General features: G+C 40.7%; 1 protein-coding gene across 1 annotated transcript in view; it reads right to left on the bottom strand.

The window, feature by feature from the left end:
• Positions 1-14,275, bottom strand: part of kcnh8 (potassium voltage-gated channel, subfamily H (eag-related), member 8) — a 69,698-nt gene extending 55,423 nt beyond the window's left edge. The window contains exon 1 of the mRNA XM_037796112.1: positions 14,117-14,275. Coding sequence (XP_037652040.1) covers positions 14,117-14,192 — 76 coding nt within the window. The 5' untranslated portion in view covers positions 14,193-14,275. The remainder of the gene's footprint in view (positions 1-14,116) is intronic.
• Positions 14,276-14,899: the final 624 nt, after the last annotated feature.

The raw sequence follows: 14,899 nt of genomic DNA, 5'->3' as shown, positions 1-14,899 counted from the left end.
TGAACATTAATATGATTAATCGTGATTAAATATTGTAATCAATTGACAGCCCTGATAACAATTTATTATGATTTAATGCTAATAATCCCTCACTGCACAGGGAAACTGTGCAACTATGATAGATGGACAGACAGTGTAATTATTTTACGGTTCACCTCCATTTTCTCTTCTAAATAATTTGGCTTTACCCTGGAGGTCTGATCATCTCACCGCTCATGATTCTTGTCCCATCTGGCTCCTTTTTTAGCATGGATGTCGCTGGATTCTCACATCTCAGCAGTTTACTTGGTTAGTGCAATCTTACAATCAGTTCTGAGTTCTGCTTTAACCAAGCTTTTGGAATCATAGTCGACACAGATGAATAAAACGCAGTGAGTGACAGTGATACCCGTTCATGACAAAGAAAACCACAACGAGAATGTCATGTCAGCAGTTATACTCTGACTGACGTCATGGCCCAGACAGATGGTCAAAACGGGTCTCAGCGTTGGGACCGGCTGTCAGACGTGAGGCCCCTCAGCCTCGGGGTAAGCAGGAGAGAGACCGACAGGACTGCTGGCCTCTCAGGGACCCGGAGCAAAGGCCTGCAGCTTGTCTGGTGGCAGTTCCCCAGAGCTGAGGATGGTGTTGACGTAAATCGCATGTTAACAGTGAAATACACACCATACTCTGTTTGACGGTGGATTACTTTGGTTGTATGGAATTGACAGATATGCTGTATATTGTTTGAGCGTGTACAGTCTGCATGTGTGTATGGAGGAGAGGCAAGGGGATGTTAGCTTATATCTTGTTTTGTAATGCAGGTTGTGGAATATTAAATGGACACACAAGCAAAAGACGTCCCTACCTGAAAGTTTGTTGTTTTACAGTCGGACACATTGGAACCAAGTGCTAGTATAAATACATTTCCATATTGCAGATTATTGTGTAATCGTGATTTAACCTGATACCTAGTTCATGACATTTTTACATGCACTGCTCTAAACACCAATGGGAGATTTGATTTGATTTGTATGCCTCCACGTCGGCGACAGCTGTGGCCGGAGGCATTACATTTTCAGGTTGTCCGTCCCAGTCTCGTGAACACGATATTTCAGAAACGCCTGGATGAATTTCATGAAATTTGGCACAAACATCCACCCCATTTTTTTTTTTTTTTTTTGAGTCAAGGATGAACTGATTTGATTTTGGTGGTCAAAGGTCAAGTTCACTGTGACCTCACGAAACACATTTTGGGCCATAACCTTGGTTAATGTCCTATTTTGTTAGTTTGATTGACAGACGGTTCATCCAATCACCTGCCAAGTATTTTTTGAAAGTGCCTGCCCTTTTTCCAAACCGGTTCCAATGACAGCTTCTCAGATGGTTCTGTGTCACAAACCATCTGACAAGGTCAGCTTACATTTTAAATGTACATTTATATAAATACAATACAGAAAAGGCCATTTAACACAACTTAACACAGCCTTCCTTAACTGTGACATTAACAGAGTAAAAATATGTAATTATTTATTTAAATTGAAAACTCAAGTTCTTTGTTCTCTCACAGTCTCTTAGTGCACACACTACAAAAGATTGGAAAAAGGTGACTTCCACGCAGCAACATTTAAATCAACATGTAATGTTAGTAGCTGTGGGGTTGTTCCTTCTTTTGCCAGGCTACTGTCAACCAAATCAACCTCACCTACACAGTCCTGGTGAAGCCGAGCTGTGTTTTTTGGTGTTATTTTCTTAAAAAGTACGTTTTTAACTTCAACTGATGTTCATTTAGTCATACATATGTAATGTGTTAGAGAAAAGCTTATGTTTTTAAGGCCAAGTGCAGGAGCTCTATGAATTGTTTGATTAATTATTTCTTTGTCATTTGATAATCTCTGGCTGACATTTTGTGCAATCTCGGCCACATATGGTAGGTTGACACAGAGCAGGATTACCATTTTCTTAATCGTTATACTATCTTTTTTACTTTGTCCTTTCCACCAAATTCTCTAATTTTCTTTCTTTCTTTTCTCCTCCTCCCTCGTACTGTCCTACTTTCCCTTCCTCCTTTGTTAATGCACCACCATTACGGACCCCTTCTTTCCTCCCCCCGCCCGTTAATATTCCTACCTTTACTTCCTTCTTTCCTTTCCTCCCTATATTAGCCTTTTCTCTCACTCACTCCCACTGCCCTTCACTCCTTCCTTCCTTCCCTCCCAGCTGTTCTTTATGTCCCTCCTACCGTTTTGGATCTCTCCACCTAATTACTCTCCATCTCCTCTCTACCCTTGGAATTCCACCACTATCTCTCTCTTCACCCCGATCCATTTATTTCCTTCTCTCTTTGCACATGTTCACCTTTTTCCCCACCACCTCTACGAGAACATCATCTGTCTACTTTTACTATCTTTCCTCTGCACCCGAAACTCTGCTAAAGAAAAGTCTGAATCATCTCTCCTTCTGAGTCCTTTTCAGATTCTATCTCACCGTCTACCTATCCACCACCTCCCCTTTGTTTTTACTCTGGATCTTCTCTCCTCTGTTTCAACCTCTTCATCACCTCCCATTTCTCTACTGTATCTCTCTCTCCATTCTGAATTTCTTTTGGCTAATTGCTCTGGTGTAGAAGCCCATAGATCACCTCCCCTCATGCTCACACTATTGCATGACAGCTGCTGGAGAAACCCCACAGGGACGCAAGAGGGGGAGCGGAGAAGGAAAAACAGACAAAGAAAGAGAGAGGGAGAGTAGAGGAGGAAAGAGGGCAGGCAGAGAAGAAAGAGAGCAAGAGGGAAGAAGAGAGAGATGGTTATGGAGCCTTCTTATGCAATAAAAGTCAATCCAAGTGCTTTGTAATTGTCGGTGAACGAGTGATTTGTAAAGCATGTGCTAGCTAAGATAATTTCAAGTGTAATTATACCATCAAAACACCAGCATAAGAGAGCTGTTTCCTCCTCTCAAAATGCATTCCTTTTAGTGGTTTGGAGATTTGTGTGTTTGAATAGCATTAGTGGTTTGGTTAGACACTTAATTAAAATAACAATATATTAACGTTTTCCTGACCCCTTGTGATTTTCCCTTGTTTTCTCCGAGAAGCAAAGACAGAAGTAGTTAGAGCATCACACTTGGCATCCTGCCTTCTACAAAAACACTAATTTTCTGCATCTTTTATGACCACAATGTTTTCCTAATCTTAACCAAGTAGTTTTTAGCCAAGCTAGCTAGCATAGCTCCAGGGATGGCAATGTTGGCTGGTCTGCCATTCAGTTGTTCCACCATATCATAACAACTTTTGTGTGTGTTGTCATGAAATTTGGCACAGATATTCATGTCCTCCAGTGGATAAATCCTAAAACCTTTGATGATCCCTGGATGTTTCATCTAGTGCCACCACAAGATCAAACCCGTACGCCACCTCAAAGTCTGAAAAGTGAAGCCCCTTCTTATATACAGTCTATGGGTCAAGCCTATCACTTATTGGGAGAAATATATCCATATCTACTATGGATTGGCTCAAATTTGTGTATGGACCTTCATGGTTCCCAGATTATGAATCCTAATGACTTTGGTGTTTCCTCCTTCATAATCTGGTCAAAATCTCACTTTCTCCAATATTTCAGTTTATGACCAAATACCTGCAAAACAGATGACATTCTCATCAGCATCAGCTGCACTTTGTGTTTAATACTAATTGGCAAATATCATGCTAAACTAAGTTGATGAATATTGTAAACATTACACCTACGAAGCTTTACCATGTTAGCATTATCATTGTGAGCATGTTGGCATAATGATTGATTGGCATTTTACTCAAAGCACCACTTTGCCTAAGTCAAGCCAGGGGGCGCCAGATCAGAAAATACCAGAGACTATATATAAGAAGTAGACGTAGTCACCATGACGACACCCATTGCTTTGTAGACTGCCGTTTTGAAGCCTCGAGTTCTGCATTTTGGCCATCACCATCTTTGTTTTTTTGCAACCAGAAGTGACACAATAGGGTGGAGCTAAGTACAACCAAACGCTAAATAAGACATTTTAGGCAACAAAAAAGGTTATAATCAACTTTCAAGAAGTGAAAACACACTGTGAAAGGGGTTCAAGTTGTAAGATGAAAACACGGACAACTCCCAGACCGGACAACGTCGTGGTAGCGACCTGTCAATCACAAGGTAGCCACACCCTAAAGCATACCCTGCTTTATGGTCTATTTGACTCTAAATGGGACCATAATTTACTAAATGAACATCATGCTGTATTGAAGAAGACTTGAAACTAGCGATTGAGACCATAAACTCATGTTTACAACGTTTATTGAGGTAATAAATCAAGTGAGAAGTAGGCTCATTTTCTCATAGACTTCTTTTTGCAACCAGAGGAGTCCCCCCCTGCTGGCCATTAGAAAGAATGTAAGTTTAAGACACTTCCGTATTGGCTTCACTTCTCAGACCCCGGAGTTGCCCACTGGAGAATACACAAAGTAAAATGACAAACAACTTGTATTGTGGTTTGGGTTGAAGGAGTTGTTGGAGTTTACTTTCTCAGCAGGTCAGTTCTACAATAACTAGGTGGGTCAGAGGAAACTCTATGGCATACATTGCACCATCAGGTACATTCCTTCACTACACTCAGTAAACAGATGGGAGAGTGGGGGCGAGGTGAGTGTGTGTTACCTTTTCCACACGCTGCTTTGTCCCAGATTTGTGACTTTAAACACATTCACAAATGCTCCGTATGCACATTCACCGGCTCCTAGACAGCCCCGTGAGGAGAGACTGAGAAATATACCGAGGCAGACAGATGGGGGTGGGAAGGGGGACAGAGGGTGACGGGAAAAGTTGAAAGTAAATAAGATGGAGCTATGAGGGGTGGACTGATGAAAGATGGAGATGGAGTGTGGTAAAAATTGGTGACGAAGTGGAGAGATGGATGGAAAGACCTCCTCGCCTCTTTGCCAGAATTCATGGCAGCCTCTCAGAAACCGCTACAGAGCAGTCACATAACCACAAAAAAGTCACTCTCGAGTTGCCATAGTAACCACTGACACACACCATAGCAACCAAGGTTACAACTGTACAGTTTGTCTCATATACTGAATCTAGTCAACACATTATTAGATTAAAGTCCCTGTGCTCTATTGACAAATTGTAGGTATAAATTATTTGTATATTGTGCTGAAGGCAGAGCATACACACATTTAAAAATATGCGTGCGCACACTCACATGGCCACTCAAACAGTGGTAATCCTCTCACACCATATAACTGAAGAGAGAAAATCATTAGACAAATCCAAAGCCTTAATCACTTCTGTGGCTTTTCAATCATACAGTCCCCCAGGCTCTCACCAATTGAAACATTACACCAGAACATTCCTGTAATTTGTAAGCCTCCCTGCTTTTCTGCCTCTCTTGGTCAGTATCTTTTTCACCCTCCATTGTCGGATTCCCTCTCAAAATGTCTGTCACCTCCCTCTCCCTCTCTCTTTCTCACAAAACCCAATCCTGTTATTTGTAAAATTAATTGAGTCTAAAAAATGGCCGACTTGGCCAAGACTTCCGCTGGTGAAACCCTCTTTGTCGATCGTTTTGGACAGTCCATTAGAGACGGTGATTAGGAGAGGAATCTCGCTAATTAGGCGGTTTAACAAGGCAGAACGTCCATGATAACGGGGCGGCACTGATACAGAGGTCCCAGAGTGTTTGGTGGCACAGACGAGGTACTCTGCCCCTTTAAGTGCACAGTAATAACCGAGACTAGTGACCTTACAGCGAGGACAGCGATTGCCTGCTGAGTCTGTGCTCATGATGGTGGCTCTATTCTCTTAACAGAGTACTTTGTCAACGCCTTGTTAAAGCCGGTGCATACTGCTGGGTTGCTATTAATTCAAAACACAAATTTACATTTTCCACACTCAGCCAATGCCTTTAGCTATGGGTTTACAGTGAGTGAGTCATGCTGAGGATCTTGTTACTTTTAACGGGACATGTAAATGATGATGTAGTAGGAAGCAGCCTTTTTCTGATTAATACAAGTTGAAACATGTTGTCTTGAGGCCAGGGATGCTGGAAGTCAGTCAGAGTTGGGGCTGCTGAGAGAAAGTCAGTCTATATAATGACGTCATTCTAAATGCTGCGCGACATTCATGTTTTTTTGCTTTAATTTGAATGGCCTGGATCATTTATATTTAATAGTTATTAACAACATTTTACACAAATTTTCAAGTTTCCCCTGGGTTGTTTGTGGTCTTAGGTGCTGCATTGATGCTAACTTGACTAATTTAATATTGCAGTTCTTCACAGTGACCACTAGAGGGCAGTGAACACATTTAAATACACAGGTCATCTCTTTGCTTTGTACAACCGGCGAGCATTTTGTTTCGTCTTTTACCTTAGATTTAACAGCAGTGATGTATTATTAATCCCTTGCGTCTTCTTGCCAACACAATATGGGTAATACAAAGGAAAACACTATTGGGATGTTGTGCTTCTTTTCTTTTATGTGTACAAAATAATCCCTAAAAATACTCTTTATAACATTAAATATTGTGTGTTTGTCAAGTTATTATTGCTTATGGCAAATCAATGCCCTCCCGCAGTGACCACGAGCGACTACACCTCTGTGTACGCTGAAAGTTTTATTTTGAAATGATTACCTGAAGTGTGAGTATGCTATAATGTCTGCATTGACGCTACTTTGACTAATTTAATGTTGGTTTTTCGCTGTCACCACTAGAGGGCAGCAAACACTCGTGATTTTAAATACACAGAGCAACATCTCCTAGCATTAACATAGAGGTAGACTCAGGAACTGCTAATGTTTAATAGTGTATACATTATTCAGATGCTCAGAAAATATATACATTATTCAGGTTAAATAATTGGTAAATAAAAATGGCCTGTTGTTAACTTGACCTGTGTGTTTAAGATCACAGGTTTTAACGCCCTCCAGTGGTCACAGGTAGGAACTGCATCATAGAATTTGTCGAGCTAGCACCATTGTAGACTTTAGTAGGAATAATATAGTTATCAAATCTGATTATATTCTTTAGAGGTATCAATAAGGCATTTATATGTTCATAATATTTCTAACGTAAACTTTATTATAAAGAAATTAATTTGCTGGGAGAAAGTCAGTCTATATAATGACTTCTTACTAAATTCTGCGCAACTTCATGCTTTTTTCTTTAATTTGAATGGCCTGGATCATTTATATTTAATAGTTATCAACAACATTTTTCAGGTTTCCCCCTGGGTTTTTAAAGGGCTTAGGTGCTGAGGGGGGGTTGGGGAAATTTGAAGGTATTTATCTCAAAACTGTGCAATTTTGCATAATTTTTGACCATTTTTATTACTATAGATAATACCCAAAGAGCTTAAAGACAAAATTGCTATAGTTGAATAACTAGTTTATTATTTACACATATCACAGCCTTCGTCTGAACATTTAATTCTTCTGGCAATATTTGCCCTGTAAAATCATATTCTGTAACTCGAAAGAGAAGATTCAGAAAACTGAATATCATTTTATCAGTGCGTAACATTGCGCATTAGTAAACAACCAGTTCGCCCCCGCATTATAACAGAATGACTGGTAGATGATTCACTCTCATCTGTACTGATATTATGTACTGCTTTTGCAGAACAAACGGCAGACATACAAAGTCATCAACTATTTGGTAAAGCATTTAGGTAAAGTGCCAGATATTTTTCTCCATAAACTCAAAAACACAGGGCTTTCATCCACAATGTCTAAACAATGTTTGTCTTTGTGTTCCCTACATTAAAGGAACAGTGTGTAACATTTCGGGGGTTGTATTAGCAGAAATTGAATATAATATTCATAACTATCTTTTCTTTAGTGTATAATCACCTGAAACTACGAATCGTTGTGTTTTCGTTAGCTTAGAATGAGTCCTTCATATCTTCCATGTAGCTCCGCCATGTTTCTACAGCAGCCCAGAACAGACAAACCAAACACTGGCTCTAGAGAGAGCCTCTCATGTTTTTACGTTACCTGAAGGCCACCGTAGTTCTCCAACACCCTTGTGAAACTGTGGTAACGTGAGCCGCAGAGTGCAAAACCGCTGGCCCACCAGCCACCGTTTGACTTACGTACCGTTGCTCCTAAAGTAGTGTTATTATGGTAAGGATGGCCTGTGAGTGAGGCGAACGGTGTTACCACGGTTTTGCGCTCGCCGGCTCACATTACTGTAGTCTTGGAAAGGGAGGTGTGAACAGAGGGGTACCCAGTTGGTTGCAATCTGCAGCCACACCACTAGATGCCACCAAACCCTACACACTGTAACTTGAAGTTTAATTTTCTCTTTACAAATGTAGTAATTTTAAGCCAAACCGTGATGTTATATCCTAAACCTGACTAAGTGGTTTTGTTGCATAAACCTCAGAAAGTGTTTTGTCTGAAAAAGAACGAGATACAGCGTTGTAGGCAGGCTCCCGTTCATTCCTATGAAAGTTGCTCAGTGACGCATGAAGCCAAAATGGCTCGACTACCAAGTGATAAATTACCCATATCATCCGGCGATCTTCCGCATCCATTGGGCCCATAGAGCAGGCGCAGTAGTGTTTCCTTTAACCCCGCCTCCCTCCTTGGTCTCATTCACATGAACGGAGGAAGGGAAATAACTATTCAGCTTCTAGTGCATTTTACAACTTTTAGGACCTAATGATTTAAATAAGGGCTATTCAAGTGTTCATACTGAGAAGTTGCTTTACCTCAAAAAAATGATCTGCTGAGTTACAGACGTCTCTTTCCCGATGTAAGTCTATGGGAAAAAGTCTTTTTGGGCCCAATGGCATCACGTGACTGACACAGAAGTTGTAGTACCACCATTTGGCCACTACGAAAATTTGCTTCAAAGCCCTGCGCTCTTCCTGGGGGCTCGGTTGGGATGAGAAGGTGTTGTGTTTACAGCTTGTTTCACTGCCCCCTACTGGTTAAAAATATCAATTAATGAAGGTTTTAATAATAGAATAATTCGAATTTATAGAATAAATAAGAATTCATGGTACAAATACTGTATGTCTTTTGAAGTGTTAACATTTTGTACGGTTACTGTGCAAGCTAGCTAGCGTGTCAACTGGTAGTCAGCTTGTATTAAGCCAGTTAGCTTGGTGAAGTATTTTGTCTGTGGTTAGCAGGATAGCTAGCTGTTACAGAAGTTAAGAAGTCACCAAGCTGCGAGGATGCGTGAATTCATTTCACTGTGCTACTTTCTGGTGCAACTTGGGCAGTACTTTGATACGATCTCTGTATTCTACGTTGTTCACTAGGGTACAGCACCAGCTCCATCCTTTCTGTTTATTTTTACCCTGAAATAAAACAGTCTCGATATTAAGTGGGCTTTGGAGAAAATGGGAACAGCAGTGCCAATCCACTGCTAGTAAGTGAGAGCCCCTCTGCACCCTGCAGCACTACAGTCAATGATGATTGATTACTCCCTCACAGTCTCATAACTGCACTCATTACTTCTTTCACAGTCATTCGCCAGCTGAGGACAACATTAGACCTGCCTTTTCTCAAGTTGGCACAATCAGATTGTAAAATAACAATGTACTAAGCGTCTATTAAGGGAAATTAAAGAGTTGCTGATGTTTTTGACAATGTATGACATATCTATTCCCAACAAAGAACCCAGGTTATGTCTACTTTAACAAACCCCATTGAAGCATATGTGCGTCAGCATGTGGTCTTTCATACTCAGTAATTAGCTCCCTAGGTCTTCCTGCTGGTCACAAGGTTGCTGGTGAGACTGAGCCACAGGGACAGCAACAATATATCGACTGTCTTCTCTCTCTCATCTAACAGTGACAGCTTCTTCTATAGTGTGCGATACTTGGATGAGTTTTTAAACACTCACCTGGCAGCAAGTGGGATCCCACAGCCACTTTTTAACAGCTCAATTAGATGTGCTGCATTTAAAGAAAGTTAATCAGCGGAGAGGAAACTTCTGCTTTAGTACCCTTATGCTCCAAAGACGTAGGCAGCTCACACACACACACTCAGAGAGCCACACACACACACACACACACACACACACACACACACACACACACACACACACACACACTCACACAGATAAAGTTCTGTGACAAACTAGCAAAGTGCTGAAAGGCTGCACACGTTCCTTTTTCCTTATGCTCTTCCTCCTCTGTGTCTTCGTCTTTCTTTACACACATACATCCCTCCCTCTTTCATTCACATACACACTTAAACATACCGGCTCAACACGCAGCTGTTCCAAGTCCTGGCATCAGTGATTGTGACAGTAATTACCTGCCTGGTGGAGGTGGAACTAGTGTGTGCTGAGAGCTAGAAAATAGCAGTCTGGGAGAATGGTGCAGGATGGGGAGCACACAGCACACACTGGGAGACTTTACAAAGCCCTCTGCTACAACTCTAGCAACATACCACCCGCTTAATTTGGCAGAAGGACAGCCCGATCGTGTCTCCATCACTCCAACGAAGGCCATCATTGGTTGACAGAAAGTCAAGTCAGCAAGTATTGTGAAATGGCGAGGAGACCGTAGCATTTACTTCAGTTCAGAGGTATTAAGTTATATCTGGAGAAACGTATGGATGCATTTTCAGTGCACTTCAGTGATATTCAGTGGAATGTAACTAAGTACATTTAAAGCGGCAACGATTAATCGATTAGTTGTCAACTATTAAATTAATCGCCAACTATTTTGATAATCGATTTATCAGTTTGAGTCATTTTTTGAGGAAAAAAAAGTAAAAATTCTCTGATTCACGCTTCTTAAATTTGAATATTTTCAGGTTTCTTTACTCCTCTATGACAGTAAACTGAATATCTATGAGTTGTGAACAAAACAAGACATTTGAAGACGTCATCTTGGGCTTTGGGAAACACTGATTTATATTTTTCACCATTTTTTTGACATTTTATAGACCAAACAACTGATCGATTAATCGATAAAATAATCAACAGATTAATCGACAAGCAAGTACATTTTGCTGATAATACTTCTGTACTTTTACTTACCTGTAGTATTTTTAGGCCAAGGTTTTCTACTTTTACTTAAGTAAAAGATCTGAGTACTTCTTCCACCACTGGTGATATGATGACCTATAGAGAAGGCCAACAAGGAATTGAAGATATGAACTATAAATGTGTATTTCGATTTAGATGAAAAGGTGAACAGAATTATATACTTTCAATCTTAATTAATTTTAGGAAAAATTACATGATGTTCCTATTGAATGTGTAGTAATACATTTCAGGTCATGTTGTTTTTCTCAAAAATGTATGCTGCAACTATTAGTTGTTTGCTTCATTAATTGGCAATTATTTAGTCACTTTTTTAAATAAAATGTCAAAAATTCACAGGTTTCAGCTTGTCAGTTGTGAAAATTTGCTGGTTTTCTTGGACTTCTGCTATTAAACTAAACATCTTTGAGGTTTGGACTGTTGGTTGAACAAAACAAGCAATTTGAATAAGTCAACTTGTGCTTCGGAAAATTGTATTTTCTGAAATTTTATGAACCAAACGATTCATCTAGAAAAGACGATCCTGAAAATAATCGTTAGTTGCAGCCCTAAATGTACATCCTCTTCAAATTACACAGTGACAATGTGTGATTGTAATGAGCAGCACACTGCTCTAGTGACGGACAGGTGGTGAGATTAGTCACCTGGATGTTGTAGTGATGACAGAAGGTGTCACAGCACCCTCACACAGTCATCACAGTGCAGAGCCACAGACTGATTTTCTGTTATTTCAGTTACACTTCAAACAGGGACACAGCCGTCCATACACAGTGATCAGAGGTGTTTGTGTCTGTCAACCAATAAGTCGACAAAACACCCAGTGAAACACTGTTGGTCTTTTGAAAAGTCAGCTGTGGGATGCTGTGGAAATATTAAGAAAAATGTTTTAAAGACACTTCTACTCTCATCTGTTTTCACTTTATTTACTGTCTTTGTAACCACTAGGTTATGCCTGAGACACCTTGATTTATTTAAATAAGCCTGGGTGTGAACATGGACGAAATCTCTCTTTGTAAGCACTGAAAATGTTTAATTTTAAAAGCCACCTGTAAGGATAAAAACAATTCTCTATGGGTACAAATCCAGTTAAAGACTTGCCTACTTTCGCTTTCATCCATTTATCATTCACTGATGTGTCCAGGTCCGACCTCCCCGCCTGGGCTTTAAATGACGTCAAAGGGGATCACATAGCAGTGAACCCAGCACATCCTTTATATGTGCTCCTGGCCAGGCCATCACACCCAATTTGTCCAGTCAAGCTCCACTGCCTCCAGTCTGCCCCATCTTGCAGTTGAAATCCAACGTTAATTTCCTCTACTCCGCAGCTCAAGGACAATCCATTTGTGCTGTACAGTACCACTTCCAATCCCCTCGTGTTAGAACAGAGCTCCTGCCCAGGCAGCCGAATGTTTGTTTCCACTCGACATACAGCCTGCTCTTACTCATACAGTGGTGCTCCACCTGCAGATATGGGGACTGAAATAAGGATGGATGTCTGGTTATTATAGTGCCTCACTGAGTGGTGCGAACACACCAGACTTAATGGAGAATGTCCCAAAGAGTAGAGGTCAGGTGGTGAGTTTAGGTTGAAACAAGCCACTAACGAGGGTGTATTATTATCACTAATGTCTACGATAAGGATTTTAACAATAAGTGGAGAGTATTAATATTACACAGACAGAAGTGTTTAAAGAGGTTGTAGTGCCACTTTTTTGCATATTTTGAAACACCAATAATGACACTAAAGGTACTGTTTGTGTGTGTTTTTAGTCTCCGTACAGTATACTGTACCGACCCCCCTCTAATTAGATACACAATGATGCACTGATACATGAAGCTGCAACTATTTGTTAATAAGCTGATTGACAGGAAATGAATAGCAACTGTTTTGATAATCAATGCCAAAAAATTCACTGGTTTCAGCTTCTCAAATGTGAAAATGTGTAGCTTTTCCTCGTATTATCATTATAAAGTGCGTATTTTTAGTAGGTTTTGGACTGTTGGGTGGACAAAGTTAACATTTGGTGACATTCAGGAAACTATGATGGGCACTTTTCATTGTTTAAAGACTAAACGAATAATCGATGTATCGAGAAAATATCAATAATAAAAATAATCGTTAGTTGCAAGCCTACTGATACACTATAGTAACAATCTGAAGTGGAATGAAGAGCAAAGACAAACCAAGCAAACCATTGAAAATAATACATGTCCAAGGCCATGCATATAGCTGCCAAACAAACCAAAGGAACTAAGATGTAACCCTTACATGCCTGAACATGATTAAAAACTGAGCAGAAAGAGAGGAAGGAAGGCCTGGAGAATGAGAGCAGGACAGCTCAGCAGTGGAGCTGTAAAACATCTGATTTCTAAGAATCCTCCAAGAGAAATACAGAAATGATCATTATGAAGAAAGAGGCGAGAGTTCAGACAAAAGTTGTCATTTGGAAATGCCTATGTGGAGCCTATATGTGTGTGCGCCTCAGCCTGGGGAAAAAGACTCGCTGTAATGCCGCCGCCGACCAATTAATTTTGATAAATGCGACTGCTGGTTTCAGACCTGGAGGGAGGAAAAGAGCGCACTCGCTGCAGGACTTGTCGGGCCAAAAGAGCAGAGATAATAAAGGTTAACTTCACGGGGAGCAATTCATGCGTGGACAAACTCAGAAAAGTTGCATTTATTCAGGTGCGTTCACAAATATGTGCCTGACATATTGCTGCAACTTGTGAAACAAGTTATCCAAATGTGTGGATCCTGATTGAGCGCCCAGTTAACCCTTTGTCGGACAGCGGACAGCGACACTTTCAGCACCGCGGACAGCGACAGCCTGATCTCCTTTTCTCTCTCATCCTGGGACATGAAACAATGAAGAGTTACCTTGAAGTTAAAGTCAAATTAGGCCTGAGATGTCTGGTGCCTTGATGTTGAAATACCAAGAACAAATCGAGAAGCAATCTTTAGATATTTGCAGGTGTTAGGCTTTTGATCGATTCAGGGATCTCCATGAAATAGGCTGCAGTCTGCTTTGGATACAGTCCAGCCCAAACTTCAACCAAAAGCTATATAGCTGCCCAGTGTTTAAGAAATAATTAAAAAGCAAACTTACGAGTGCCATCAAACCGTGTGGCTATAGTGTCCAGAAAGGTGTTCTGTGGCGCTAATAATCCCTTCATCACAGGCATTTTCCCTGCTTGATATCGAAGTCCCCATCAAAGTTAGTGAGGAGAAGGTCGCAAGTCGTCCAAATTGTGTGAGGTGCTCCCGTTTTAAGGCGCGGAACCTATATGAACAAGGAGCTATCCGGTCAACTCAGCACAATCCCAGATCCCCTATAGTCGGTGGAGAGAGAGAGAGTGCACGTGATTGCGCGCACCCTCCGCGCGTCTGGAGCTTCTGTTGCGTGCGTAAATGATAATAGAGAAGATGAAGCTCACAGGTGCGGTCCAGGTAGTAGCCAGGCACGAGCGTGAGAGGGCGAGACTCTCTGTCAGCGGTGCCTTTATTATACTGTTGGATTCAATGATCGTCTCTCCACAGCGCGCAATGGTGTGAGACATCCATCACTCACAACAATAACAAACAACTGGGATCAAATACACAAGTCAGAACACACAACTTTTATTTACATTTTGTTTTTCTATATTTTTCCCTCTAGATTCTTGTGAAAGTCAGTTTTGTTTGTTATATCACCTATAGTCATACAATTACACAATAGAGCAATAGCAGCCAACTAATACAATCGATCAGAATCAGAATCAGAATCGTGTTTATTGCCAGGTGTAAGAGGTATACACTAGGAATTTGCTTTGGTTTTGTTGGTGCAAGTAAACAGTATAATAACAAAAGAATAGATAAAAACGTTAGAATAAAATAAGAATAGAATACATGA

The sequence above is a fragment of the Sebastes umbrosus genome, chromosome 15 (genome assembly GCF_015220745.1).
Source record: "Sebastes umbrosus isolate fSebUmb1 chromosome 15, fSebUmb1.pri, whole genome shotgun sequence".
Lineage (NCBI taxonomy): Eukaryota > Metazoa > Chordata > Actinopteri > Perciformes > Sebastidae > Sebastes > Sebastes umbrosus.
The sequence above is the reverse complement of the archived record's forward strand: the minus strand, read 5'-3'. Positions and strand labels throughout refer to the sequence as shown.